Genomic DNA, 27360 nt, shown 5'->3' on the forward strand with positions numbered 1-27360 from the left:
GAGATATGTACCTCCTGAGGCTATTGGACAGGGACCGAGGTTCCGTGTTCACCCTTAGGTACGAATCGCTTAACACATACATGTTGAATGAATTCAGTAAATGTGTGCTTAGCACAGTGGTCGGTGTAAGGTAAGCCTCCAGTAAGTGGTAGCTGCTAGCATTAAAAATAGTAAAAAGTCCCCATAGTTACAACCCTAGCGCTGCAGGACCCAGACGTACCTCAGCAAGTCCTACGGCAACCTGCGCACTAACTTCCCCCAGGAGGGGAAGACACGCGACTGCGCTTGCGCATAAGCGCTTTCCTCCGCCCCTTCGGGCGCGAGGACCAGAGGGGCGGGTTCGGCGGCGTCGCGACGAGTCCAGAGGGGAGGACTGAGGAAGGGGCGTGGCCAGCAGGCCGGGCCACGGCCACACTCTTCCGGGCTCCTCCAGCTGCGTGCGCATCCTCCTCCCCCCTTCTTTTGTGGTCCGGCCCATTGCGAGGGTGACAGGAAACCCTGTGCAGGGAGCGCCGCCATCTTGGACGTGCCCGAGGAAGACCCTGAGGGAGCCGCAGGAGCGTCGCCGCTGCCACCGCCACTGCCGCCAACGCGTCTGCAGCTTCTCGGCCTGCCCGCTGCTTGCCGGCGCCTCGGCCGACCGCCCCCGCCCCTCTCCTGCTGCGCCCGCCCTCCTCTTCCTCGTCCTGACGCCCCCCTCACTCCCGGAAAGCTGCCCAGCCACCAGCAACCCCCCAGGTAACCCAGGCCTTCCGCAGTGTCCGGGGGGCCGGGGCTTCCTCGCCGGGCTCTCCCCGGGCCGGGGGTGGGGACGACGGCGGGCCCGGGGCGCGGGCGAGGGGCGTCGCAGGGCGGGCCGTGTCAGGCCGCGGCGAGCCCGGGGTCGGCGGTGGGCTCCGCGGCGCGGGGCCTGACAGGAGTCCGTGCGGGGGCGAGGGTGTCCCCACGCGGCGCCTGCCGAAGCTCCGGTCCTCCCCGCCCAGTCGAGGGCTCCGAGGCGCGGCGTGGGCAAGGGTGTGTTCGGCCTCGCCTTCCCCGCCTCCTCAGCCGGCCTGGGCCGACTCGCACCTCCCGCGGGCCCCGTCTTCTTGCCGCCGCTCTCGGCGGCCGCCGACCTCCCCCGCCGGGTTTGTCCACGCGGGCCGCGCCGCTCTGCAGCTCACGAGCCCCGGACGTGGCGTTCCCCGGCCCATAGGCCGCGTCCGGCCCCGAGCACAAAAGGCAGGAGCCCGCAGCCCCGCCGGCCTCTTGGATCGTCTCCGGCGTCCTTGTCGATGTGGGTAGGCTCTCTTGGACTCGGGCTGGGCAGGGGTCTGGGCGTCCTTGCCGGCGAGGTTCTGGTTTGGGTGAAGCCCTGTAAGGTTTGTGACATCCTCTAAGACCCCGATGCTAGGTAGCATCTAGAAGTAACGAAGACAAAAAGTTTTGGCCTTTCTAGAATTTAAGAAAAGAAGGCGGAAGAAGCGTGTTTCGGTGGTTTGCACTTTACCGTGTGCCAGACACGGATTTAGGTGTCTTCCCACAGCTTTATCTTGTTTCATGTGGCCCTGGGGGGTAAGTAGAGTGTCTCCATCTCCCAAGTGAGGAAACTGAGGCTTGAAGGTGTGATGTGGCTGGTTAATGATGGTACAGGCAAACCTCAGGTTAGGACAGGGTTACAGACAGGACCATTTAAAACGTAGCTACAGCTTAATTCCTTTTTTCCTATGTTTGCATTTGGGTAACAGCTGATTACTCCTTTAGAACCCAGAGTCCGTCGTGTCGGCCACTACACTGCCAGTCCTCATTCTCACCACCCCAGAGGAGAGATGGCAAGATTTCCATTTTATATTTGAAGGAGAAACTGGGGTTCGCAGAGAGCAAGTGCTTTCCTGGTGGTCCCACAGCAAGTGTCAGAATCCAGATTTGGACTCTTGCAAAGTTTACCGCTCGGTTCCATTACTGTCAGAACTGCCTTTTATTTAGGGGTGGTTTTCGAGGACAAATTTGACCTTGCAATAACCCAGCTCCCACTCACCCACCCCTCAAGACTTCCCCAAACGTTTCTTCACATTTCTGCCTACACCCATTTACTTGGTCATGCCTTTGAGACATGTAGTGTTTAGGACTTGGGAGGGTTCCCACGCCAGTACTGCCACTTCCTAGTTAAGTGACCTTAAACAAGTTACTTAACTTCTCAGACTAAGTGTCCTTGTCTATTCACGGGATAACTGTACCTACAATTTAGAGTTGTTGTGAAGATTAAATGGGGTTTAAAACCCTTAGCACATTGCTTGGAATATGGTAAGTGCCCCGTTGTCTCTAACAGTGCCAGGCGTGTAGTGGTGTTTAATATTTGTTGATTGAGAGGAGCATGGCTTTAGAGAGCTGTAGAGTTAGACCCGGGCCTTAATCTTAGCTTTCCCTTTGGTAGTATATGACCATGGGTATATCTCCTCTCTGAGCTGGTTTCCTTATCTGTAAAATGAGTTAGTTTTTAGAATTAGAGATTGCTTATAAAGTAGCTGGCATATAATAGGCACTCAGTAAATGGCAGTTATTGTAAAGAAGTAAAACCTTTAGATATTAATAACCTACAAAATTCCTTGGAATTAAAGCTACATTTTAAAAAGATTTTGTTTTTTATATTTCAGGTTACACTTTATAGTTGTTGCATACTTCAACTATGTAACAGAATGTGGAGTGTTTTTACAACTGATTATTATCAGTGTTAAATATCTTTGCATAATCTCAGTAAGATATTGTACAATTATAGGAAACTTTGGGTTAAGACAAATAAGATATTTTAAAACTAGGGCTATTGAGAGATGTTTCATTTTTTTAAAAAAGCTTGAAACATTTTTATGTGATTAAAAATGCTGGGCATGCCGGAAGTCAGCAGTGCACATATAGAGGTATCAAAGATACCGTTATTTTAAGAAACTATTTTTTCTAGACAATTTTAAACATATACGAAGTAGAGTAGTATATTGAGCCTTCCTACAGCCAGTGTCATCAGTGATCAGTCTCCTTTCATCTATATACACCTGTACCTGTCCACCAGATTATTTTTTGTTGTTGTTGTTTTGATTTTTATTGGGGTATAGTTGATTTACAGTGTTGTGTTAGTTTCCTCTGTACAGCGAAGTGAATCATTTATACATATACATATATCCACTCTTTTTTAGATTCTTTTCCATCTACCAAATTATTTTGAAGGAAATCTCAGACATCATTTCATCAGTAAATTTTTCACTTATTGCTAATCCTTTTAACTCTAACAGTAAGTGCAGGGTTTTAGTTTTGTTTTGTTTTCCTCCTAAGTACTTTACTTTTGTGGACAGAGGTACAATAGTAAAGTACTTTATTTCCTATTCACAGCATGCTGTCATAATTAGGTGGAAAATTTTGTCTTTCTCGTGATACATAGAGAAATCCATTATTTTCTTATCGCATTATTAATTCATATAAAAGTGTGACTTTAAATATCTTGTCAAAAGTGAGGTGATTTTTAAAGTGCGTCTCAGAAATGAGCGGGTTATTTTCAGAGGTTGCATTAGTGTTGAGGAAAGGAAATTGAGCATACATTTTGATTAGTTTAGTAGATTAACTCCCAAAGTTTTGTGTCCACTTAAGTGACAAATTAAGTAGCATTCCACTTTAGTGGGCTTGTGAGCACACCAAAATGCTTCTCTTCTTGAGTTCCGTGAAGGGGGGGAGCCATATATATATATATATATATATATATATGTATATATATATATTTACTGTATTGTCAAAGCCTAGCATAAGGCTTTGTGCTTAGTAGATAATTTAAAAATATTTTTATATTGGAATCACAAACACAGTTTATCCTGGCTCAGGTGTTTTTAACTGTTTTTCATGTTAAAAAAAAAACCACTTTAACAATAAGGATAAGAATTTAAATCACCTGGAATATTTTTATTTAGGAGGTTGCTTTTTTCCTGTGTTGTCTTGAATCGGTTACGTAAAAATTACACAGTAACATCTTATGTTCTAAAGAGTGGAATAAAATAGCTGTGTAACAGTTGTGAAAGGATTAGTCAGACAAGTGCATAAGTTAACACAGCAAGGAGTCAAACCATAAGAAAATGAAAAAATATCCTCCATTATTGGGGTGTTTTTTGTTTGTGTGTTTGGTTTTTTTTGTTTTTTTTTTTGTCTGCGCCCCGAGGCTTGTGGGATCTTAGTACCCCAACTAGGGATTGAACCTGGGCCCTCGGCTGTGAAAACACAGAGTCCTAACCACTGGACTGCCAGGGAATTCTCCTTATGTTTGTTTTTTGAGTCTAATCACGAGTCACTTCATATGTTCCCCATATTATTGGTAGATGTGGAAGTAATGTTGGAAGTATTCTGACTGGGATTTTTTGTTTGTTTGTTCTTGTTTTGTATTAGAATTATATATAAAAATGCTTAAAAAATATTTGTCTTTTTTTCTCTACTTTTAATATTTTAGAATATTACTAACGAATATAGTAGATGCTTATAGTGTCCTCACAGGGATATATAAAGAAAGTTAATAATTTTCCCCTTTTTTCTCTCTCAACCTGTGTATTAATTTTTCACAACTTGGTATGTATCCTTCCATAGTATATGCATATAGGATTGAGTGTGTATGTGTTTAAAAATGGAATATGCTATCTCATAAAACTCTGCAGCATGCTCTTTTTCACTTAAAATCATGGATATATTTCCAGGTTAATACTTATATCTAAATGGTTTTTAAACTAGATTTATATTATTTCATAGTACAGATATACTTTAGTCATTTCCCTGTTGACGAGCATGTAGATTGTTTCCAGTTTTTTGCTGTGAAAATGCTGCATTAAATGCACTTGCATTTGTAAATTATGGACTGATGCTTTTGTTTCTGTAGACTACTACTTTTTTTAAAATAAATTTATTTATTTTTATTTTTGGCTGTGTTGGGTCTTGGTTGCTGTGCGCGGGCTTTCTCTAGTTGCGGTGAGCGGGGGCTACTCTTTGTTGCAGTGCGCGGGCTACTCTTTGTTGCAGTGCGCGGGCTTCTCATTGTCGTGGCTTCTCTTGTTGTGGAGCACGGACTCTAGGCGAGCAAGTTTCAGTAGTTGTGGCATGTGGGCTCAGTAGCTGTGGCCTGCAGGCTCTAGAGCTCAGGCTCAGTAGTTGTGGCGCACAGGCTTTGTTGCTCCGCGGAATGTGGGATCTTCCCGGGCCAGGGCTCGAACCTGTTTCCCTTACATTGGCAGGCACATTCTTAACCACTGCACCAAGAGGGAAGCCCTGTAGACTACTTCTAAGTGGGTTTCTTGGCCAAAGGGTGATTTGGGTTGTTTTTAAGATATTAAAATATACTGATTACTTCCCCAAAATACTGTGGCACTTCAGATTCCCACAAGCAGAGTATATGAAAGTGCCTACCTTCACATCTGTATCTGCACATTTCAAAACTAGTCATTTATATGTATAGTTTTATTTGGTAAGGTGTCTGATTCAGTATATGGAGACTATGTGATACTGTTTTGGCCCAATAATGATTAGTGTTTAATGTGCATTTAGTAACTATTTAGATCTATATGTATTGGCCTGGAAATAGATCCATGATATTGTTAAGTGAAAAAAAGCATGCTGCAGAGTTTCATTCAATAGTATACCCCATTTAAATATATTTCTCACCTTAACAGTGGTATATGTTTCATGTTCACAAGATGAGGTTGAGAAATCCTTTGTTACATCATTATTAGGCAAAGTTAATATTTAAATGGGGCTACAGAACAATTATTAGTGTTTAATATGCATTTAGTAAACATTCTTCTTGACAATCAGGAAGTTTAGGACTAAATTTTACATGGACTGATAGTAAAACTATTACCTTAACTTTGAGTATTAATTAATCTCCATCTTTCTCTGGTTTTGGTTTTTTGCTTTTATTTTATCAACCTACATATATATGTTTTTAATGAGCTACTTTAGATAGAGAAAATCATGTTCTTTGGAGTCAGGTTTGGGTTCAGGTTCCAACTCTGCTATTTGCTAACTTTGTAAACCAACCAAATCAGTGAATTTCCCCAAACCTCAATTCCTTCAGTTTTTACGTGGACATAATGGTAATGATTCTGCAGAGTTGTAAGACGAGTAAGAATTATACAAGACAGTATAGGGAAAAGTAGTGCACATCCTCACATGGTTTACTCTCAACAAATGTTAGTTCCCTTCAGAAACTTTTTTGTAAGTAGATATAATATGAATCGTTGTTACTAGTATTATCATTTATCCATATCTACAAATCCTGATCATAGTGCATCCTCTGAATGTAGTTATTTAATAACACTTATTCAGAATATTAAGTTAGAACCAAGTGAGTGAACTGAGAAAGATTTGTGTCCCAAAGTACCGCTGTAGGGTTTTATGGTGCATCTCAACTGTGGAGGAGGCCAAATAATATAGTGATTAAGAGAGGGTTCTCTGTAGTCAGAACAGTTGTAGGTTCAGCATAGACTTGACCGCTTAGCTCTGTGACGTGAGCATATTACTTACCTGTTGAGTCTTACCTGTGAAATGAGGATAATAGTCACCGTTTTATATAAAGGTAGTAGTGAGGATTAAATGAAATAGCATGTAAAGTATTCAGCACATTGCCTGGCATATGTTAAGTGCCCAATAAATGGTAACTATAACAATTGTGTTTGTTATTAGTTTACAAATTGTTCATCACATATTTAATGACTTGTTGTCTGCTTCTTGTCTTTAAGAAAAAGGTGTTAAAGGAGATCTTATTTATATGTGAATTTTATTCAAATGATTTTTGTAAAACATGTAAGAAGGTGCATTTTAATCACACCAGTCACACATTTGCTGTGCACAAATTACGGGATGTTACCAAGATTTTAAAATTAGTGGATATTACAGTGTTGAGTGGACTCATGTTTTCAGAGTGTTTGAACTAGACCAACATTTCTTGCTCTCCCAGTTCGACATTTTTTTTTCTCACTTTTTGAGTTCTCAAAGTAAGTAAAGCAGAAGCACACTTAAGTAATAGGGGAAAAACTTTTTTCTCCCTTCCAAAGCTAGTTAAAAATATATTCCTCACCTTAACATTGGTATGTTTCATGTTCAAGAAATTAGGTTGAGGAATCCTTAGTTAAAGCAGTATTAAGCATAGTTAATAGTTAAAAGGTGCCACTTGAACATGGTTCTGCTGCAAATATGTAGTTTTGAGTGAATGCTATCAATAAACTATGGGAGTCTATTTAAACCTAAGTAGTATCTTACCTTAGAATAATAAAAAGAGGACTTGTTGTGTTAGTGGCTACAGTGCTAGATATTTTTGCTTTCCTATCTACTGAAATTAGTACGTTTGAGTAGTTCTCCTTTAACTCTGCTTTTAGGGTTTTTATTGTAATTTTTAAGAAACTTGACCAGAAAGTTGTGTAGTGAGGTGGAGACAGGGTGCGGGTATTGAGTCTGAAATAGGGATCATTCTCTTCTATTTGGAAATAGTTTATACTAATTAATGCTTGGAAATTTTTAAAAAATTCAAAATTAGTCATCTCAGTAGATATTTAATTAATTAATGCTTGTGTGATAATTAGCAAGTACACAAATTAGTACAACTAGAATTGGTTTATTATTTCATGATTAGCCTTTAGAGCATTTCAAGTAGAAACTGGGATTGTTAGAGGCCATAGTTTTAACATAATAAAATGAAGGGAAGCAAAGTATGTACAGCTACAACGTTCAGTTAGAAGAGAAAAAAGAAATAGGAAAGTCAGAAGAGGGAGAGCTTGAGAGTAACAGTAATTTAAAGGTGACTAATTACCTTCCCCCAAGTTTGAATGGGGAAAAAGAAGTTAAAAGAGGAGTTAAAAATGAATTAGATGAGAAGAACCTGAGAGAAATGCAACCCAAGAAGAAATTAATAACCTTTAAATATCACTTTTATTGTGAGAGATTATTTTTTTCCTTATCTTTAGGATCTGGTTTAGAGAATGTAGTAAATAAATACAGACCAGTTTGAGCCTCAGGACCAAGATCATTCTTGTTCCTGGAAAAAGGGAATCAAATTAGTATGTTCAGAATCAGAGTTACTTTAACTAGAAACTCTTTCCTGAAAGAACTGGTTAAGGGCGTTTTCTGTGATGTGACTGATTATAAATGTGTTACATCATGTCCCACTTTTGTTGAATGTAGTTCATACAGCTCAGTGGGAAGACTATATTGTGTGAAATGGTTATCTAATAATTTACTGTAGTTGACAACTTCCTCTTCCCTGGTAGCAATAATTCACTTATTCTAAATATGTACTTTTTCTACAGGTTAAATTTTATTAGTTACTTAGAAATTTTATTTGAAATATGACATACAGTAAGGTGTTAATTTCAGTAAATGAGTTTCCCCAATCATATTAAATGTCTGGCTTGTGTATGCGACAGTTGGCCAAAACAGTAAAATCCAGATTAAAAAAATACTGGAAATAAATTTTTTTAAAAATAGGGTTAAACCTTCATATTTATAAAGAATTTTTACCTTAAGCTGAAAATTGCTTTTTGGCTACACCGTGTGGCTTGTGGGATCTTAGTTCCCCAACCAGGGATCGAATCCCTACCCTTGGCAGTGAAAGCGTGCAGTCCTAACCACTGGACCACCAGGGAATTCCCTGAAAACTGCTTTGAGAATAAATTTTTTTCTTTCAGTTTTATTGGGGAATAAAATTTGTTGTAAGTTATTACCAGTATTAGAATTCACCTCTTATTTCTCTAGCACCTAGCACAGTGTCTGACACATTCAAGGCATTTATTTGAATAAATTGGAGAGGTTTTTTTTAAGTTACTAAACGTAGAAGAGAAATTAGAATTCTTTAGGGTAAGTCTTCTCTGTTGGTAAGAAATGGGCTGTGATCTTTAAGAATATCTTCTAATAAATAAACTTTCAAATTTTACAACCACAATATTCCATTATTTCTCTTAGCTCTTAGAATAATATATAGCAGGCATTTGGTATATTGTTAATCTTCAAATCCTATATTAGGTTGAGCTGTGTGAAATTGTCAATAATTGACTTTTTTTTTTTAATCTATAAGAACAACAGTTTCATGTGGTTCTAATTCTGACATTTATTTGGTTTAGAAATAATATTACTCTTTCTTTGGATGCTGTGCTAATTGATAATTTCAGGTAGAGTAAAAAGGTTATTTTGTGTTTATAAGTTGGTGGTTACTTTTTATAACATTCTACTGTAAAATCAAAGAGTTCCAAACAAATAGGTCATCAGTATTCACTTGATCAGTTAACAGGGATGGGGACCTTAATAGGGGAGGAGGACTGTTTATAATGATGATACTATTTAACTTAAATTTATAAAGATTTTCTTGTTTGAAATTTCTCAGAGTAGCATTTCTTATTGGGTATTTCCTAAAGTGAAATATTGGAATTGTTTTTGTATATGTTCTTATATTTCTGGGGATAATACATAAGAATGTTAAAGCAGTGTTCATCTAAATGAATTTGTGCATTTGATCATTTTGGGAAATGCAGTTTTGCTCTGATATTGTAACCAACATTTTGTTTATAATCACTGTGCTTTATTTTATATATCTTTAAAGGATACACAGCTTAGGTGACTTGTATATACTTTTTTTCTGAAGTAACACAGTTTTCTTTGTTTTTAGTGCCACAATGGCAACTGCACCATACAACTACTCTTACATCTTTAAATATATTATTATTGGTAAGTTTATTTAACTTATACTCTTGTTCTCCAAAGAAGGTTAAAATGCAAAATATTTATATGCTAATACTTAATATAGTACTCCAGAACAAGTGAAGGATTTTCTTTCTCACTGCAAAATTAAAGCTCCTTTGATAAGGTTTATTTTTGCACCAATGATGTACCTTTTGCTTTGTGACCCTGGGTACTTCCGTAGTACAAAGCTGGGTACCTTTGAAGTGATGTTGGTTTTTCTTGAGGGCTACCTGAAAGTTTGTTAATACTGGGAATGAGATTTATTTCGTAGGAGTGCTGATCCATTCCAGAAATATCATGAAAGCTCTCAGAGCCCCCTGGATTCCAACAGTTGATAAAGATTCAGAATAATTGTGTAAGATACATAAAATATAATGGTGGTTTTTCTCTTAATAAGTTTTGAGATTTAGCTCAAATTAAGACAGTGCTGTTTATCCAGATACAGTTGTGAGAGCACAGTTGAAAGTGTACATATTTTTCTGTTAATTCATATTAGAACAGTTTGGTTTAATGTTGAGCTTATGTGACTATATTGTAATGCTTCCTTCATCAAAGGTTAAATTGCTGTTAGTACAGTTAGAGATGATATCTCTTCTGTTATGATTTTCATATGATGTACATTCTTTTGTGGAATTCTACAAGAAATATGAGATAAGATGGGATGTAGTGAATCAAGCTTCCAAAACTTATTATTTCTACTTGTTTTATGCTGCCCTTTTGGTCACTCCTAGGAGTTTCTGGCTTTTTTGCATGGGTTAAGGGAAAAAAACAATTAAAAAAAGTTGAAATAGTTCAAAGTAAAAAATACTATTACAACAGTTTCTCTGTTAAAAAGCTTTTGCCAGCTGGTGTCTATTTATTAACATAATTCATAACCAAATTCTGTCACTGGTGAAGGTTGGGAATAGTCAGTTTATATATCACAGTGAAAACTGACCTTTAGGATCTTTTGAACTCATTATAAATTATGGAAATAAAACATTTTTAAGTGCCCCAGAAGTTTGTGATGTGATATGGTAAAAGGGGTATAGCAATCATTGAAGAGTATAAAATTATAATTACCACTTGAAACTTTTCTTTTAAACAGGGGACATGGGAGTAGGAAAATCTTGCTTGCTTCATCAGTTTACAGAAAAAAAGTGTAAGTTCAATATATAAGATAAAACATTAGTAAATTCTTTATTGTCACTTTCCTACCTTTTAAAAAGTGTCATTTGCAGTGTACTCTATGCAATTAAATATAACCTTTCCCTATATATGCACTTTTGTCTTTAGGAAGTGACTTTTTTTTTTTAATAGGTGCAGACAAAATGAAATATACCTGTATGTATAGAGTGTTGACTTTTTATGCCATAAATAACTTGATTGACTTGTTTAGATTTTTTTGATGATATAAACTTAAATTTTAAAAATGTATACTATAAAAAACAAAAAAATATTATAGTGTCAAATTTAAGCAATCTTTTTCTCTGACTTTCCATTATAGAAATTATCTTAATGGGGGGAATTTGCTCATATATCATTTGCTAATAACTAAATAATAGTAGATTGGAAATATTTAAGATGGAATTCTTTCTACATTCATGACTGGTTGATTAAGATTCAAAGTGTACTACTCTATCTTGGGTGGTAGGGGAAGGGGGCATTTTATTTTATGTAACTGATAGGGTAAATGTAGTTGAAATTGTTTCCAGTAGTTGAAATCATTGCTGTGGCATTTTTTGGCTTAATGTAACATTTTATGAAGTGTCCAGCAGTCTGTGTGTACTGTAGAAGAGAATAATAGTGGGTTTAGGTTTTCAGTGGCCTAATTATAAGGAAAGGACTAATAAAATTGTTCTATTGGATTAGACATATATAACTTGACAATATATAATTATAAATATATATTAAACATGGTGACTTTCTTTGAGATATTGATAACATTTTACAAGATATATATTTGTTTGACCAAAAACTAGAGTCCTAAAACCATTGATTGATTTGTTATATGTAAGAATTGTCAGGAGGCTAAATAGTATAATGTTGGTATTATGAAGAGTTTATTAAAATCTTTATTTTTCATTAGCAGATTCTTTTAGTCCAAAGGTCAGCAAACAGTAACCTGTGGGCCAAATCCAGTCACTGGCTGTTTTTAGAAATAAAGTTTTATTGGAATGCAACCATGCCTATTTTACGTATTGTCTATGGCTGCTCTTGTGCTTCAGCAGAGTGCAGTCCTTGTGGCAGAGATATTTTGGCCTACAGAACTTAAAGTATTTATTATTTGGTTCTTCTTTTTTTTTGGCCGCACAGCACAGCATACGGGATCTTCCCTGGCATGTAGGATCTTCTCCGACCAGGGATCGAACCCTCACCCCCTGCAGTGGAAGCACGGAGTCTTAACCGGTGGACTTCCAGGGAAGTCCTATTATTTGGTTCTTTACAGAAGTTTGCTGACCCTTGTTCCAATCACATCTCTGTGACTCCTTACTTCTGGGTTTTTGCTAATTTTTTTTTTTTTTTTTTTTTAGTGCAAGCTTTAGTCTGTTTATAGCCTACAAGCATTAATAAGTCATTTGATTTACTAGTGGATTATTTTCCCACTGGTCTTAATTTGAAGCTCTCTGCAAGTTGGAATGTTATATTTCTTTTTCTCCCTAACAGTTATGGCTGACTGTCCTCATACAATTGGCGTTGAATTTGGTACAAGAATAATTGAAGTTAGTGGCCAAAAAATCAAACTGCAGATTTGGGATACAGCAGGACAGGAGAGGTTTAGGGCTGTCACACGAAGCTACTACAGAGGAGCTGCAGGAGCACTTATGGTGTATGATATCACTAGGTAAGAGATTAATCATTTTCAACCTTCATACTTGAAAAAAGAAATCTATTTTAGGCAGTGTGGTTTCTTTTTTTATTGATTTAGGCATTCTATAGTTTGTAATTGCTTGTCTGTAAATGAGCGTATTTGGGTTTTATGGATTTTTCTCTGAATTGCTGTGTGTAAGACTTGATACAACTTGTTGATTTCCCTTTCTGAAAGTGGGTATGACTGAAGAAAAACTTTAGGAGATGCCGGTAGAGCGAGTGAAAGAATACAATTCTGAAAAGCGGTATCAGTTGAATTATTTGAGGTGAAATAATATTTTACACCAAATATTTTCACTTCAGTAGAAAGCAAGCAGATCTTGAGGAGTTACTCTATTCAGCCTCTAGTTATTTATTTTTGGCTGCATTGGGTCTTCGTTGCTGCGCACGGGCTTTCTCTAGTTGCGGTGAGTGGGGGCTACTCTTCGTTGCGGTGCGTGGGCTTGTCATTGCAGAGGCTTCTCTTCTTGCGGAGCACGGGCTCTAGGCGTGTGGGCTTCAGTAGTTGTGGCGCACGGACTTAGTTGCTCTGCGGCATGTGGGTCTTCCCGGACCAGAGATCGAATCCATGTTCCCTGCGTTGGCAGGCGGATTCTTAACCACTGTGCCACCAGGGAAGTCCCCACACCTTTTCAAAATAAGGTCAAGGAAGGAATTAAGTAGTTTTGCTAACCCACCATGGTAGATTATAAAACATTCTCATACTTGCATCTGAAGTATTTTATTGTTTATTTACTTAAATTCTTTTTTGTCCTAAAATGGATTGAAGTAGCTCATGATACTTCATGTAGCAAGATTAAATTTATTTCAACTCTGTTTCTGGAAACTGAAAGCAATTGATACAAACTAACAAAACTGGATCCTAAATGTTTGACTTTGGAATACTGTGCCACTTCATTAAACTCTGTGCTGTTTATCTACTGTAAGCTAGAAAATGAACTGGATCACCTTTCATGTTAATGCAAAGTGCCAGTCTAAATCAGTGTGACTCTTGTCTCACTTTTTGGGGCGATAGGAATTGGTGAGTGGGACCAAGTGATAGACTTTCAAGTTATTTCCTTTTGGGAAATGGTTTACACTGTTTCCTCTTGAAGAGTCACAATGCACATTAGCCTATTATAGGACCTTGAGAAGTTCTGTAGTGTAAAGGAACTCTTTAAGTTTGTTTAATTTGGTGTTTTGTAAGGTTATTTTACTGAGGAACACCCTTTGGAAAATGCTGCCTTAGAATAAAAATAGTGGATGATTATAATTATAGTGCTTGAAGTTTTACTAAATTCTAGAATTGGGTGGTCTCAGGGCAAAACAGAGTGAAACAGCCTTAATGCTCTTCACTAGAGCCAGACAATTGGTAAATAGTTTTGCGGGAAGACAGTTAAAGAACCTGGCCATCTGTACAGAAATCCTTTTATGAGGGATGCATTCCTGAAGACTTTGCATAATTGAAAACTGCATTCATTATTATTATTTTTAAAAATTTATTTTATTTATTTATTTTTGGCTGTGTTGGGTCTTCGTTGCTGCACGTGGGCTTTCTCTAGTTGCGGTGAGCGGGGGCTACTCTTCATTGCGGTGTGCAGGCTTCTCGTCGTGGTGGCTTCTCTTTTTGCAGAGCATGGGCTCTAGGTGCATGGGCTTCAGTAGTTGTGGTGCACGGGGGATCTTCCTGGACCAGGGCTCGAACCTGTGTCCCCTGTGTTGGCAGGAGGATTCTTAACCGCTGTGCCACTAGGGAAACCCTGCATTCGTTATTAATAAAATTTAAATATGGTGATGTGTGCTTAAGTGTATCTATTTATAGTGTTTTAGTTTGTTTTGCTTTTTCTATGTGTTCTTTTTTTAATTCCAGCCTATTGAGATACAGTCAATGTAGAAGATTGTATAAGTTTAAGATCATTTGATACGTGTATATATTTTGCTTTTAAACATACCTTTTAAGCATAGTAACTACTTTTGAGAAAATTTGTGTCTATTCAAGTCATCAAAAGTACTTTGCTGGAAACAGCCCAAATGCCCGTCATCTGACAAATGGATAAACAAATGTGGTATATCCATATAGTGGAATATAATTCAGCCATTAAAAGGAAGGAAACATTGATACATACGATAAAGTGGATGAACCTAGAAAACATTTTACTAAGTGAAAGAAGCCAGATGCATACAGTCACATGTTGTATGATTCCATTTATGTGAAATATCCTGAATAGGCCAATTCATAAAGACAGAAAGTAGATTGCCAGGGGATGAGGAGTAAGTGCTAGTGGGTACAGAGTTTCTTTTTAGGGGTGATGAAATGTTCTAGAATTAGAGTGATGATCATGCCACAAATTTGTGAATATATTAAAAACCACTACATTGTATACTTTAACAGGATGAGCTTTGTGGTATGTTTGTTATATCCCAATAAAACTGTTACTGAAAAAAAATAGTACTTCAGGTTTTAGACAGGTACTTTTTCTTGGTAAAGTGATACTTCATAGTAACATTGATGTGGCAGCCATGACACTGATTTTTTTCTCTCTATTATTAATCATTGACATTTTGCAAACTTAAAAGTCTCTGCTTTAGTAATACTTTTTATTCTTAGCATTAACACTTTTTTTAAAATTTATTTATTTTTGGCTGCGTTGGGTGTTCGTTGCTGCATGTGGGCTTTCTCTAGTTGCGGCAAGCGGGGGCTACTCTTCATTGCAGCGCGCGGGCGTCTCATTGAGGTGGCTTCTCTTGTTGCAGAGCACGGGCTCTAGGCGTGTGGGCTTCAGTAGTTGCCGCACACAGGCTCAGTAGTTGTGGCTCATGGGCTCTAGAGCACAGGCTCAGTAGTTGTGGCACACAGGCTTAGTTGCTCCACGGCATGTGGGATCTTCCCAGACCAGGGCTCGAACCCGTGTCCCCTGCACTGGCAGGCAGATTCTTAACCACTGCGCCACCAGGCAAGTCCATTAGCATTAACTCTTGATTGTCACAGGGTACTTGCCTAAATTGACATCATAGTTTATCATGGTTGTTTGGCTATATGAATTGTTTGATATATCATATCTAACATCACACCAAATTTAGGGATCTTTTAGCACCTTTTTTTTTTTTTTTAGCAGTAGTAACACCAGTTAATGCATATTTGGGTCAATATATAGAGAGATAGTATATCTATAGATTTGAAAGTATATTGGTGAATTTTAAATTAGTTAATGAGACAGTTAGCAAAAGCATTAGCAGAAGCTATGGTACATGTAAATAATTCAGTTTATGTGATCTTTTTACTACTTACAAAGGATGTGTAGATTTTTCTGTTTACCAAAGTGTTGGCAGTTTGTAATTCACTCTTGCTGCCAGCTTTGACATTTTAAAATTGTTCTAAATCATTATAAATATTTTTGGACTTGTGTTGTATAAAGTTTTGTGCACAAAGCAAGATAGATGTGTTGGGTAAAAGCAAGGTATGCTAGTACTACAAGTATTAAAGAGTGATAAGGCTTGTGCTTTTTTTAAAAAAAATTATTTATTTATTTTTGGCTGCATTGGGTGTTCGTTGCTGCACGCGGGCTTTCTCTAGTTGCGGCAAGGAGGGGCTACTTTTAGTTGCGGCCCGCAGGCTTCTCATTGCGGTGGCTTCTCTTGTTGTGGAGCACAGGCTCTAGGCGTGTGGGCTTCAGTAGTTGTGGCACGTGGGCTTCATTAGTTGTGGCTCGCAGGCTCTAGAGTGCAGGCTTAGTAGTTGTGGCCCATGGGCTTAGTTGCTCTGTGGCATGTGGGATCTTCCCGGACCAGGGCTCGAACCTGTGTCCCCTGCATTGACAGGCAGATTCTTAAAACCACTGCGCCACCAGGGAAGTCCCAAGGCTTGTGCTTTTTAAGAATTATATTTGACCATTGTTTGCTTAGAAAATTGTAAAGCATTGGGAAAAAAGTTTTTATGTGACTTTTTTTTGACATTTAGGTGGTGATTTGTGTATAATGTAATATAGCACAGAAAAAGAGTCTGAGTAAGGAATTCTTTTCAGTTCTCACTGGGAAAGGATTAAATGTTTGGAATATCAGATTTATATGAGCACTGGCAGCTGGAGATCATGGAATATATTCACAAGGCTGAACTCAAAACACTTCAAGGACACAGTGTGTGTACAGGGTTCTACATCTGGCTCTGAAATCATTAAAATCTTTATGGGCTTCTGTTTCCTCACCTGATAAATGAGTAAGATAGATTAATGTTCTGTGAGTCTGTAGAAGTCAGAAATATTTTTAACCTACAAAATTTTTTAAAATTTTGACCTTTTTGGTAAAGTCTAATTAATAGTAATAGTATATACTCTGTATATTATTGTAAATTATTTGGATTTGTTTGTTATCTTAGATCCTACTTGGCTAGTGCAAAGGAGCCTATGAGTTTTTAAACTCTTGGATTAGAGAAAATGGAGAAATAAGGCAGTATGAATCCCCAGATGATTTAGCTGCTGGTAAATAAGAGTGCAGAGTTAGGATAAACTCACTGTCTGATATACCTGGGGACTTCAGTTTCCAGTCAAATGTATTAAATGTCTTTTTTTTTTTTAAATAAATGTATTTATTTATTTATTTTTGCTGTGTTGGGTCTTCGTTTCTGTGCGAGGGCTTTCTCTAGTTGCGGCAAGCGGGGGCCACTCTTCATCGCGGTGCGCGGGCCTCTTACTATCGCGGCCTCTGTTGTTGCGGAGAGCAGGCTCCAGACGCGCAGGCTCAGTAGTTGTGGCTCACGGGCCCAGTTGCTCTGCGGCATGTGGGATCTTCCCAGACCAGGGCTCGAACCCGTGTTCCCTGCATTGGCAGGCAGACTCTCAACCACTGCGCCACCAGGGAAGCCCTTAAATGTCTTTTTAAAGCCAATTTTTATGAGTTTAGAATTGTTTTCCATCAGTTTTTTTAAGTTGTTCCTTGCTTGATTATTGGTCTGTTTATGGATGTTCTTCTAAATGTAAAAAATTTACTCCTGACATGTAAGTAATTAGCAGAGTTGCTGGCTATCGAGTTATTTATTTAAAAATAATAGGTTTTCCTAGATTTTTGAAAAGTATATGTTTGCATTCCACAGTTGTACTTTAGTGTAACAATCTAGTCAAATCAAAAATACTTCTTTAGGATCTGTTGATTAAAGTGTATATTTAAAATATTTGTTGAAGTTCCTTTTTTTCTGTTGAAATGGCATCTGTTTGTGGCAGTCACAAATGTAAACTTTAATTTTTGCAGAAGAAGTACATATAATCACTTAAGCAGCTGGTTGACAGATGCAAGGAATCTCACCAATCCAAATACTGTAAGTTAAATGACATCTATTATACAGAAAACTTAAGATCTAAGTTGACCCAGAAAGGAAAGCCATATGCTAAGTGGGCTTTTTTTGTATTTGGGTACTAAGAATGAGAGAATCTTTATTCTGAAATTAATTGAAGTAAAAACGATTTTTTCAAATATGGATTATGCCAGGTTTTGTGTCTTATACTTGGTTTTTGTTCATGTTTGTGGTTAAAAAAAAAAAAAGAGTTATGAGTGGGGTGGTGATCTCATGTCAAGTGGAGACTCTGAAATCTTAAACTATCACTTTAATCTGCATTACTTTCATAAAATGTTACCATTAGAGGAAACTAGGCAAAATGTACTAGGGAATCTCTGTATTTCTTACAATTGCATGTAAGTCTCAATAAAATTTCAATTAAAAATAAAAAGAGTTCTGCACGCGTTAAAAAATTAGCCAGTCTGAGAAGATATTTATTTATTGAGATTTTCATAGCCACCATGCTAGACTCTGCAATATACAAAAATGAATGTGGGTCCTTAGCCCATAAAAGGTTATAGTCTAGCAGGGAGATTACCTGTGGGTATACAGATAACTATACTGAAAAGCAGAGTGGAATATGGGTTAGAAACAGAGTTATTGGTGTAGTGCTTGGTGGTGGTGGTGAGGACCCAGTATGAGCAGTGCCATCTGGAGAAGCCAGCTTTACAGAGGAGGTGTTGTTGGAGCTGGGACTCGAGGGGTAAGCAGGTTTCAGTAGAGTCTGTTGAGGGTATTCCAGAGACAAGTGAGGAAAAGCACGGATCTGTGACTGACTCTGAGCTTTTTGAGAGTAAGGCCTGTGTCTCACTTAGCTTTGTACCCCAGCACCTGGCAGTGGCCTGGTTTAGTAAATATGTAATCAGTGGTAAGATTGGCTTTCATCAGGGAACAGCAATTTAATTATATTGATAGTCAGTTAACATGGTTCGCCTGTTACGCCAGGGACTGTGTCTGGAACTTTCCATTATCACATTAAACCCTCTGTAGGTATACATACAAATCTATAGATGAATGTTCATCAGCAGCTTTATTTGCAATAACCAAAAACTGGAAACAACCTAGATGGCCATCAACAGGTAAATGGTGAAACAATCTGGTACGTCCATACTATGGAATACTCCCCAGCCATACAAAGGAATGAACTGTAGATAAATGCAGCACATTAGATAGATCTCGGGCATTGTGCTGAATGAAAAAAAGTCAGTCTCAAAAGATGACATACTGTATGATTCCATTTATATAAAACATTCTCAAAAAGACAAAATTATTGAGCTGGAGAACAGATTTGTGGTTGTCAGGTTAGCGATGGGCGTGAAAGGTGTTAGTGTGAGTTGACTATAAAGAGGGCAGCACAAAGCAGTTTCTTTGAAGTGATGGAACGGTTCTGTATCCTGATGGTGATGACACAAATCTATACCTGCAATAAAATTGCATAGAACTATACACACTCCAGAACCTGTAAAACTGGTGAAATCTGAGTAAGGACTCTAGATTGTACCAATGTCAGTTTTCCTCGTTTTGAGAGTGTACAGTTAAGTATGTAAGATGCTACTTACTATTGGGGAAGCTTGGTGAAGGGTATATACGACCCCTCTACTCTTCTGTAAGCTTTTGTGGTTCTATAGTTATGTTCAGGTATTGGTAAAATATTAAAAACAGCAAGAAAACAACTTATTGTACAGGGTCCTTAGAGGAGTGTAATAAAAAAATTAGCCGTGTCCTTCCTGCCTCATTTATGCCTCTTAAAATCTTACCGGATCTTTAGAGAAAAGAAAATCTCTTAAGGTCCAGTGCAAATGTTACGTTTCTGTAACGTTGCCTTTGACTTCTGTGTGGAAGTTAAATACTTTCTCATTTTGTTGGTGGTATATTTTGTACCTCTGTCTTGTTAGCATGCCACTTTATGCCTCCCCTTTCACGATGATGGGAAGCATTTTGGAAATTCTTAAGGAATGGAGAGCAGGCAGTGTTTCCATTAAGCAAACATTTCTTGCTTAGAGCACCTGTGTTGTAATGGCCCTGTACTACTAAGCCATCGTGACTTGACCAACTTTGATTTTTTTTAAAAAATTGATTTCCTTTTTTAAGTGTTATTGCCTTATTCTTTAGAAGACTAGTGGACTGTTCTCTCCTCAGTGGGCACTTGTCCACACCGATTGAAGGAGGCTCACTTGCTGAAGGTTTACATTCGGGTCAGAATGGTTATAGTTCATGGACACCATTTTCTGAAAGTAGGACAGCCAGGGCCTGAAATTTCACATGAAAAGAAGTTAATGGTGGAAATCTCTTTTAGTTGAAACCGTCCATTTCTAAAGTATCTGCATCTGGATTACCACATCTGTTCTGAAGGGGAAAAGCGGGGGTGGGGGGAGTTGCCAGTTGGTGTCAAAAAATACATAGGTAGAGACAGTTTATCCCCGGCTCATTCCAGTAAAGGCCGAAGCCCTGTTTCCCAAGGCTGCACACGTTTTTCTTAGAGCTTTTCAGAGCAGCCTTTAACTTCAGCTTAACTCCACTTGTATAAATGACTCCAGAGTGGATATAGATGTATAATATTTTGCCTTGAATTTGAACCCACTGCATATATGTCCTCCCACCCCCATTGCCCCCTATCATTGGATACACAGTCATTTGTTATCAGTTGCTACAAACTTAGTTCAGCCTAGGGATAGTGTAGGGGAGGACAGTATTTGATGGTCACAGTTCGGGTTTTCTACCTGACTTCTAATGTCCGCCTACCACTGACTCACTGAGTGACCTTTGACAAGTCCTTATTTGAGTATTAATTTCCTTACTTGTAGCCTGAGAAGTTGAACTAGTAGTTTTAAAGTTTTTTGAGGGTCCCAGGAACTTTTGAAAATCTGATGAAAGCCACAAACCTTCTCTTCCAGGGAATGTCCTTGTTTACAGCATTTTGTGCTTAATTTCAGTATAATCACAGATACCCTGGCGCTTGTCCATGGACCCTTAGTAGTCTTACTCAGATAAATCATAATCTTTGGCCTAGACCAGATATATTTCAGGCACACAAAAACAAAACACGACTGTTTTGTTTTTAAATGGCTTGAGAGCTGAGACTGGTTTTTACTTGTTTATAGGGTTGTTAAAAAAAAAAAAGTCAAAGAAGTATGTGCAAAGCGACCACAAACCTGAAATATATACTTTTGCCATTCACAGAAAGTTTGTCAACCCCTGGTCTAGGTAATTGCTGACATCCCTCTTCATACTGATACCTTCATGATTCTGTAGTTCTGTGTGATGGATAATTGCTAGTATTTCGTTTCCTTTTTAGACCCACTTGTTTTTTCTTCAAGATTTTTAGATTTCAGAATTTTCATGTTTGATTTAAATGGTTTCTTTTGTTTTAAGATGTCTTTCTTTTGGTCACAAACTAGGTAATAATTCTCATAGGAAATAAAGCAGATTTGGAGGCACAGAGAGATGTTACATATGAAGAAGCCAAACAGTTTGCTGAAGAAAATGGTGGGTATCTTTTAAGATTTTTAATGGCTTTTTTGGGTCACACATGGGAGAATTTCTAGGGATAGGTGGGATTTTGACAATGCAGATTATTTGACAGTTTTTTAAAAATGCAAACTGCTCAAATCTAAGAATGAGGAAATAACAAAATGTGTTTCTATTTGAGGGCAGTAGAGTTATTTAATGACAAATGTAAAGATTCCCTCCATCTCAAAAAAACTCATATAGTCTTTCATAAAATACTATAGAAGGAGTACTGAAAGCTGTTGGGAAACTTTTATTCAGATGTTACTGAAGAGAGTGTCCTTGTGAAAGTTAATTTGAAATATCCTTCATAGTCTGAATTTTATTTTTAGGCTTATTGTTCCTTGAAGCAAGTGCAAAAACGTAAGTATGGCTAAAATTAGTAGATCATTTTTAATTACATTCAAATTTCTCAAAGTAGAACTATATATAAAAAAATGTATAATGTATTATATACATGTAATGTATAATATATAAATGTGTAATGCTTAGGGCAGGGAAAACAGTCAGCAAACATCCCTTTGCTTCCTGTTTCACATTTCAAAATAATGTTTTTTGTTACTTTCCCTAAAATATTATACCTTGCTTATACCTGTTGGTAAGCCAGGTTAATAAATGAAATTGTGTTAACATTTCAGAAGTGTTTGACTTTTACAACCAAGGTTGAATTTGGCATCTTGGACTCAAGGTTGGTCAACCTGTTGATTTAATGCTTCTTCTTATAGTAAAAAGCATGACTTAAGGAAATATTCAATGTCTAAGAATAATCAGAAGCATAATTAACATTTTCTAATTGTTATTCCATGTTCATTATTGAACCCCAGGACTGCTGTCATAGTTCTTCATTTATTAAGCCAAAAATTCCTTGCAGTGGTGAGAAGCTAGCCCCTTTTTGTTTAGCCTCATCTGTACTGTTATTCCTAAGGGAGATGAAGTCAAGTGTGAACATGGCTAAGCATGATAAGAACAGTGCAGTTCATGCTTGGCTAATCAGACCATACAAATCCTGGAATACTGTTCTGCATATGTTTGGAGATAACTTCATTTCTGTTTGGAATACCCTCTATAATGGCCTGTCTTAATTATTGTTATATATTAATATTTAGCATTTTAATGATTAGAGCACATAGTTTCAAATAGGGTTTGTAGAAAGAGCTGTTAGTATTGTTTATATGCTTTCCACAGAAAATATTTTCCCATGTTGTTCTCTTAGCTCAGTCTTCTGGTAGTCCCTTATTAGATGATAGTGGCTGAGTTGAAGACATCATGCCAGTTGACTAAAGGTTAGCAAAAGGTCAGTGTATAATGTCTTATCTGTCATAGAAAGCCGTGGCTCGCCAATAAAGTTGTCGATTGCCTCTTAGGGGAGAGAACGTAGAAGATGCTTTCCTTGAGGCTGCCAAGAAAATCTATCAGAACATTCAGGATGGAAGCTTGGATCTGAATGCTGCTGAGTCTGGTGTACAACACAAACCTTCAGCCCCACAGGGAGGCCGGCTAACCAGTGAACCCCAACCCCAGAGAGAAGGCTGTGGCTGCTAGTGACCTCTTTGCCGTGGCTCTCATTTGACCTTTCACCTCTGTCTGTTGGAAGCAGTACTTTTTACTTACTGCCTCATTGTCTTCTGTACATCCTACTGGGTTTAATTAAAAAGAAAAAAGAAAAAACAACTCTGTTGTAAAAACAGTTTAACACAATACTAAACTGCTAAACACCTAGATGTAATCAGGTTATCAAAGGCAAGTAGAGTAATAAATCTCTTCTGCATGGTAAATCTAGACTTTTTTTCCCCCTTGATTGTCCTCATGATAGGTATGTCACCAATACATGATTTAAACTGAGCACTGATGCTGGACTTGAGTTTTACCCCTCCCTCTTTTTGGCAAGGCTTTGTCTCATTATACGGTTTAATTTGATGATATCTTAAGCCTTTCTTCCCATTTTTAACTGTTCAGGTATGTCTGTTATAACCCATAAGTTTATTGCTGTGAAATGACTTCTGATAATAGAGAAGGGGGCCTTTAAAGCCTTTTGTTTTTGTCGGATAAATTCCCTGTTGTGTGGGTGGCATTTTTCTTGAGGCGGTTTGCTTCTGTCTTAGCCTAGCACAGGGAAAATATCCATTTATCTTTTCTCTTGTGCTTAATTAATAGCTTTATCCTTTTTTTTTTTTTTTTTTACACCATTTTATCTTTTTCTCTTTAGCAGAAAGTAAATATGTATAAAATTTGAAGGAACCGAACTAACAATACATTCTGTGTATATTATTTTAATGAAGAAAATAAATTGATTACTGGCTTTGGAACAGTATAAAATACCAGTTTGTACAGTATGACCTATATGTGACTATGTTACTCCCTTCCATTTCACATAAGGAAATAGACACAACTGCAGTTCACAGGATATACTGGCTCCACCCTTTGGTGCTGGCAGTGTTTGGGGACATTATGCTGGAAGGAGCTCCTGGCGTGAGAGGATTAACACTAGTAGATTCTGTTCCATCTTTGTACTGTGGCTTACCTGCTGATTTTCTTAACTGTTCTTGTGCAATCAATAATGTGCTAACCTGCTTTTCTCTTTTTGTAAACGTTTTGCATTACAGGCTGCATTTCTTGCCTTACTGTATAGAAAAAGAAAAAAGGCTGGGTTTATTATTGCACATTTTAAGCTTTTATACCTGTATCTTCTTGGAATGGTGAGATTCTGAACCAGACAGCCAGAACTGCAGGTCTGCTGTTAAGGGATTTTAAATTGTGCATTTTTAACACTACAGTGAAATAATCTAAGATATCCCTTGTGTTCTTAGTATGAGGGGCTATTTTATGTCATGTTGGCATAAATTGTTTTGTAAAGGGGAAAGTGTTTCTAACGGTGTTTCAATATTTGTGCTGATACAAAGTAAGTTATTACTTTGCACTAGGTGGTTTGGCCACTGACAGAATACTGTATTGCAAGGGAAGCAATCTTTTATTTCTTTAGAAAACAAACTTATGTTTTACCAAGTTCTTCTGTTGATTGATTTCTAATTGAGTTTATGGTTCAGGGTGGGAATTGAGAAGTTATTTGAAGTAGGATAGGTAAACCTCAGTATATTATATACAACGCACTCTCAGCTCAACTGTTGTGTTTAAAATACACATTTTAAATCCCTATTTACAGACACTAACGTAAAAAATACAGCTTTCTGGGTTGTAAACATGTGGTAGTACCAGAGTATTATATAGTCAGTGTTAAATAAAAGCCAAAACTGGAATGTGCAGAAAATAGGATTTGGTTAATTTGTGGACTCACCTTTCTGTCTTTGTTTAACTTTTTAAAAAACAAGATACCTGGAGTAGATCAGTGTATTCTGTTAAAGGCTTAACAGTGATCCATTTTGCTTACACTGTTGCATCACAAGGGACTTGCCCAGGGACCATGACCTGCTGGTGTGTGTATATATTTACAAAAACAAAACAAACAAACCACCCATTGGGATATAAGGTAGCAATCACAAAGTAAAGACTGCGGCTTGTTTAGGTGCAATACCCTGATTTCCCAAAGTTAGTTACAGTGGGTCTTAATTGTTTTTGTGACAGGAGTTATTCAGACTGCTGTACTCTTCATTTGATGTAACAAAATGCTATTAATCTAAATATTTGTAAATAAAGTACCTGTATCTAGATTAAATTAAAATTGTTTGCATTATTTTCTGAATTATAACAGGATTTCATATTTTCTTCAGGCAAACAGTTATTTGGCATAAGTTGCCAGTTTTTATTGCAGAATTGTCCTTTTTTGTTTAAAAAGAGAAGTCTACATAAGTAGCGTATCAATCCACATCATCCAGTAATTGAGCTACAGTCTTATCCTTGTGTTCAGATCACACTTGCTGTGCTTTTCAACCTTTTTCAGTGTGAGATCAGCACATTTGGTGGCTGATAGTGTTCTCCCTTGACTGTACTTGGGGCCAAATTCTGTTATTTGCATGTGAAATCCCCTATAATAAACAACTTGGGTGCTCAGAAATAGAGAAGCAAATTGTCATATTGTAATATCTGTGTGCCAGACACTGGGCAAGTACACTTTGGAGAGAATGTGAAATTCTTTTAATTTTTAATCCATGGAGAGCTTACTACTTGTGTGGTCACCTGCTTTTCTGGGTTACTCGTTGCCCTTGCACCTATGAGGCCCTCCTGATTAGTAATTGGTGCTCAGTACTCTATGCGCTAGACATTCCAGTATGATGTTCAAGTATTTTTCATGGACAATAAAGTGTTTGATGCAGTAACTTTGATTTTTTTTTTTTTTTTTTTGGCGGGGTGGGGGGTGTTGGTGGTGTTTTCATAATACTAGTTAGAGGTAGTAAAGTTTCTTTGGAAAGATGTCTTGGAACTGGGTGTTTGTTTGGCTTTACACATTAATTACCTCACCTCTAATTCCAGAAGACTATAGTTTTGGGAACTTTTTTGCCCACACATGTTTTAAGTGTCCTCTTTTCTTAAAAATGTGTGGCTCAATTCACTCCCCTTAACAGAAGACCAAATGATTCCTGTTCATGTGGGAATATAGAGAGGGTTCATGTGGCAGTTTAGGAAGAAAATATTTTACCCTCATTCAGCACATGGACAGACCAGGAAACTGCGTCCTTGAAGGATTTCAGTAATTGTGGATATGCCAGGATTTTAAGCATTTTGCGAAGACTTGTGAAAATGAAACAATATGACTACCAAATCAGTTTTATTTTGGAAGTAGATGTTTTCTAGAACTTACTTAATGTGTGTTAATAAATTTTATGCCATTTTCATTGTCTTTAATCGTATTTATACCGTATCTTTTTTTTTCTTTTGGCCGTGCCACGTGGCATGAGGGATCTTAGTTCCCCCACCAGGGATCAGACCTGTGCGACCCCCTGCAGTGGAAGCGTGGAGTCTTAACCACTGGACCACCAGCGAAGTCCCTATCCCATATCTCTATATCTTAATGGTCCAGCTCTAGCCAAACAACTTTTTAGGAATATAAACCTCAGTAGGTGGTGAGAGATTACTCACCGTGCTATACACAACATGATATATAATACCTGTTATGGTTCAAAAGCTGTATAGGGGCCTAGAAGAGTCCTTGGGGATATTTTAAAACAAACAGTCTGAACACAATTTGAATTTACCACTGGGTCAGATTCTCCAAAGTCCAAAGTTCTCCTAATTTTCTACCACAGAATATTTTTGGTTAAGGAAAAGCACCTGAAGTATATATAATAGTTTTATAACAGATATTTTCAAGTGATAAAATATATTCATTGATAGGTACAACATACTTCATCCTGCAGGCAGAGATGGAAAATCACTTGAAAGACTGACATTTAGGTAAAAATTTTATGACTTAACTGTAGATATGTGAAGTGTAAAGTCAGATGTCAGACCCAAATTTACTTTATCTTTTATTTTTATATGAATACAGATTTTAAACAAATCCAAAAATAACTTTTGGCACTATTAATGAAGAGGGGCTTAAGTACATTTTTTTTTTAACCTTTCTAACTATAGATTTTACCAGTTTATAGATTCAGATCAGTATTGGTTTTATAATAACGCATTTCAAAGTGAAAAAACCCTCAGCCATCTAGGACCCTGGTTTAAATTGTATACAATTATTCCCATATGTACAAGTGACTTACAAAAACCCTGACGGTAATTGTACAAGTGGAGTTTCAGCATTTGAATTCACTGGTTCGTGATAAAAAGCAAGTGGCATTCTAATTATGAAGTTGGTGAGGCAGTGGAAAAGGTATTTCCTCACATTTATGCAAGACAGTCTTCATCTGGCTGAGCCGCTCTTTTCCTACAACAAGATGAGAAAGTCAGGATGAACCCTTGCAACAGTAAAAACAGGTTTTAACTAGATTAACAGAATTAAATGATAGCATCATGGCTAACAGGTAAAATACATACTTGAGTACCTCTTCGGAAAAATGTTTTAAGATGAACCACCGTAT

General features: G+C 37.7%; 2 protein-coding genes across 11 annotated transcripts in view; one reads left to right on the plus strand and one right to left on the minus strand.

Annotated features, from left to right (window-relative positions):
• The first annotated feature begins 444 nt into the window (after positions 1–444).
• RAB14 (RAB14, member RAS oncogene family) lies at positions 445–25061 on the plus strand. Its single transcript, XM_082468534.1, has 8 exons — positions 445–738; positions 9650–9708; positions 10811–10864; positions 12370–12547; positions 17794–17860; positions 21277–21364; positions 21718–21748; positions 22750–25061. The coding sequence occupies exons 2-8, from the start codon at positions 9657–9659 to the stop codon at positions 22925–22927; spliced, it is 648 nt and encodes a 215-aa protein (XP_082324660.1). The 5' UTR covers positions 445–738; positions 9650–9656; the 3' UTR covers positions 22928–25061.
• Positions 23492–27360, minus strand: part of CNTRL (centriolin) — an 89532-nt gene continuing 85663 nt past the window's right edge. For all 10 annotated transcript variants that reach the window (XM_082468509.1, XM_082468513.1, XM_082468514.1 and 7 more), the window contains one exon: positions 23492–27206. The gene's annotated coding sequence lies outside the window, so the exon portion shown is untranslated. The remainder of the gene's footprint in view (positions 27207–27360) is intronic.

The sequence above is a fragment of the Balaenoptera physalus genome, assembly GCF_965194825.1.
Source record: "Balaenoptera physalus genome assembly, chromosome: 7".
NCBI lineage: Eukaryota > Metazoa > Chordata > Mammalia > Artiodactyla > Balaenopteridae > Balaenoptera > Balaenoptera physalus.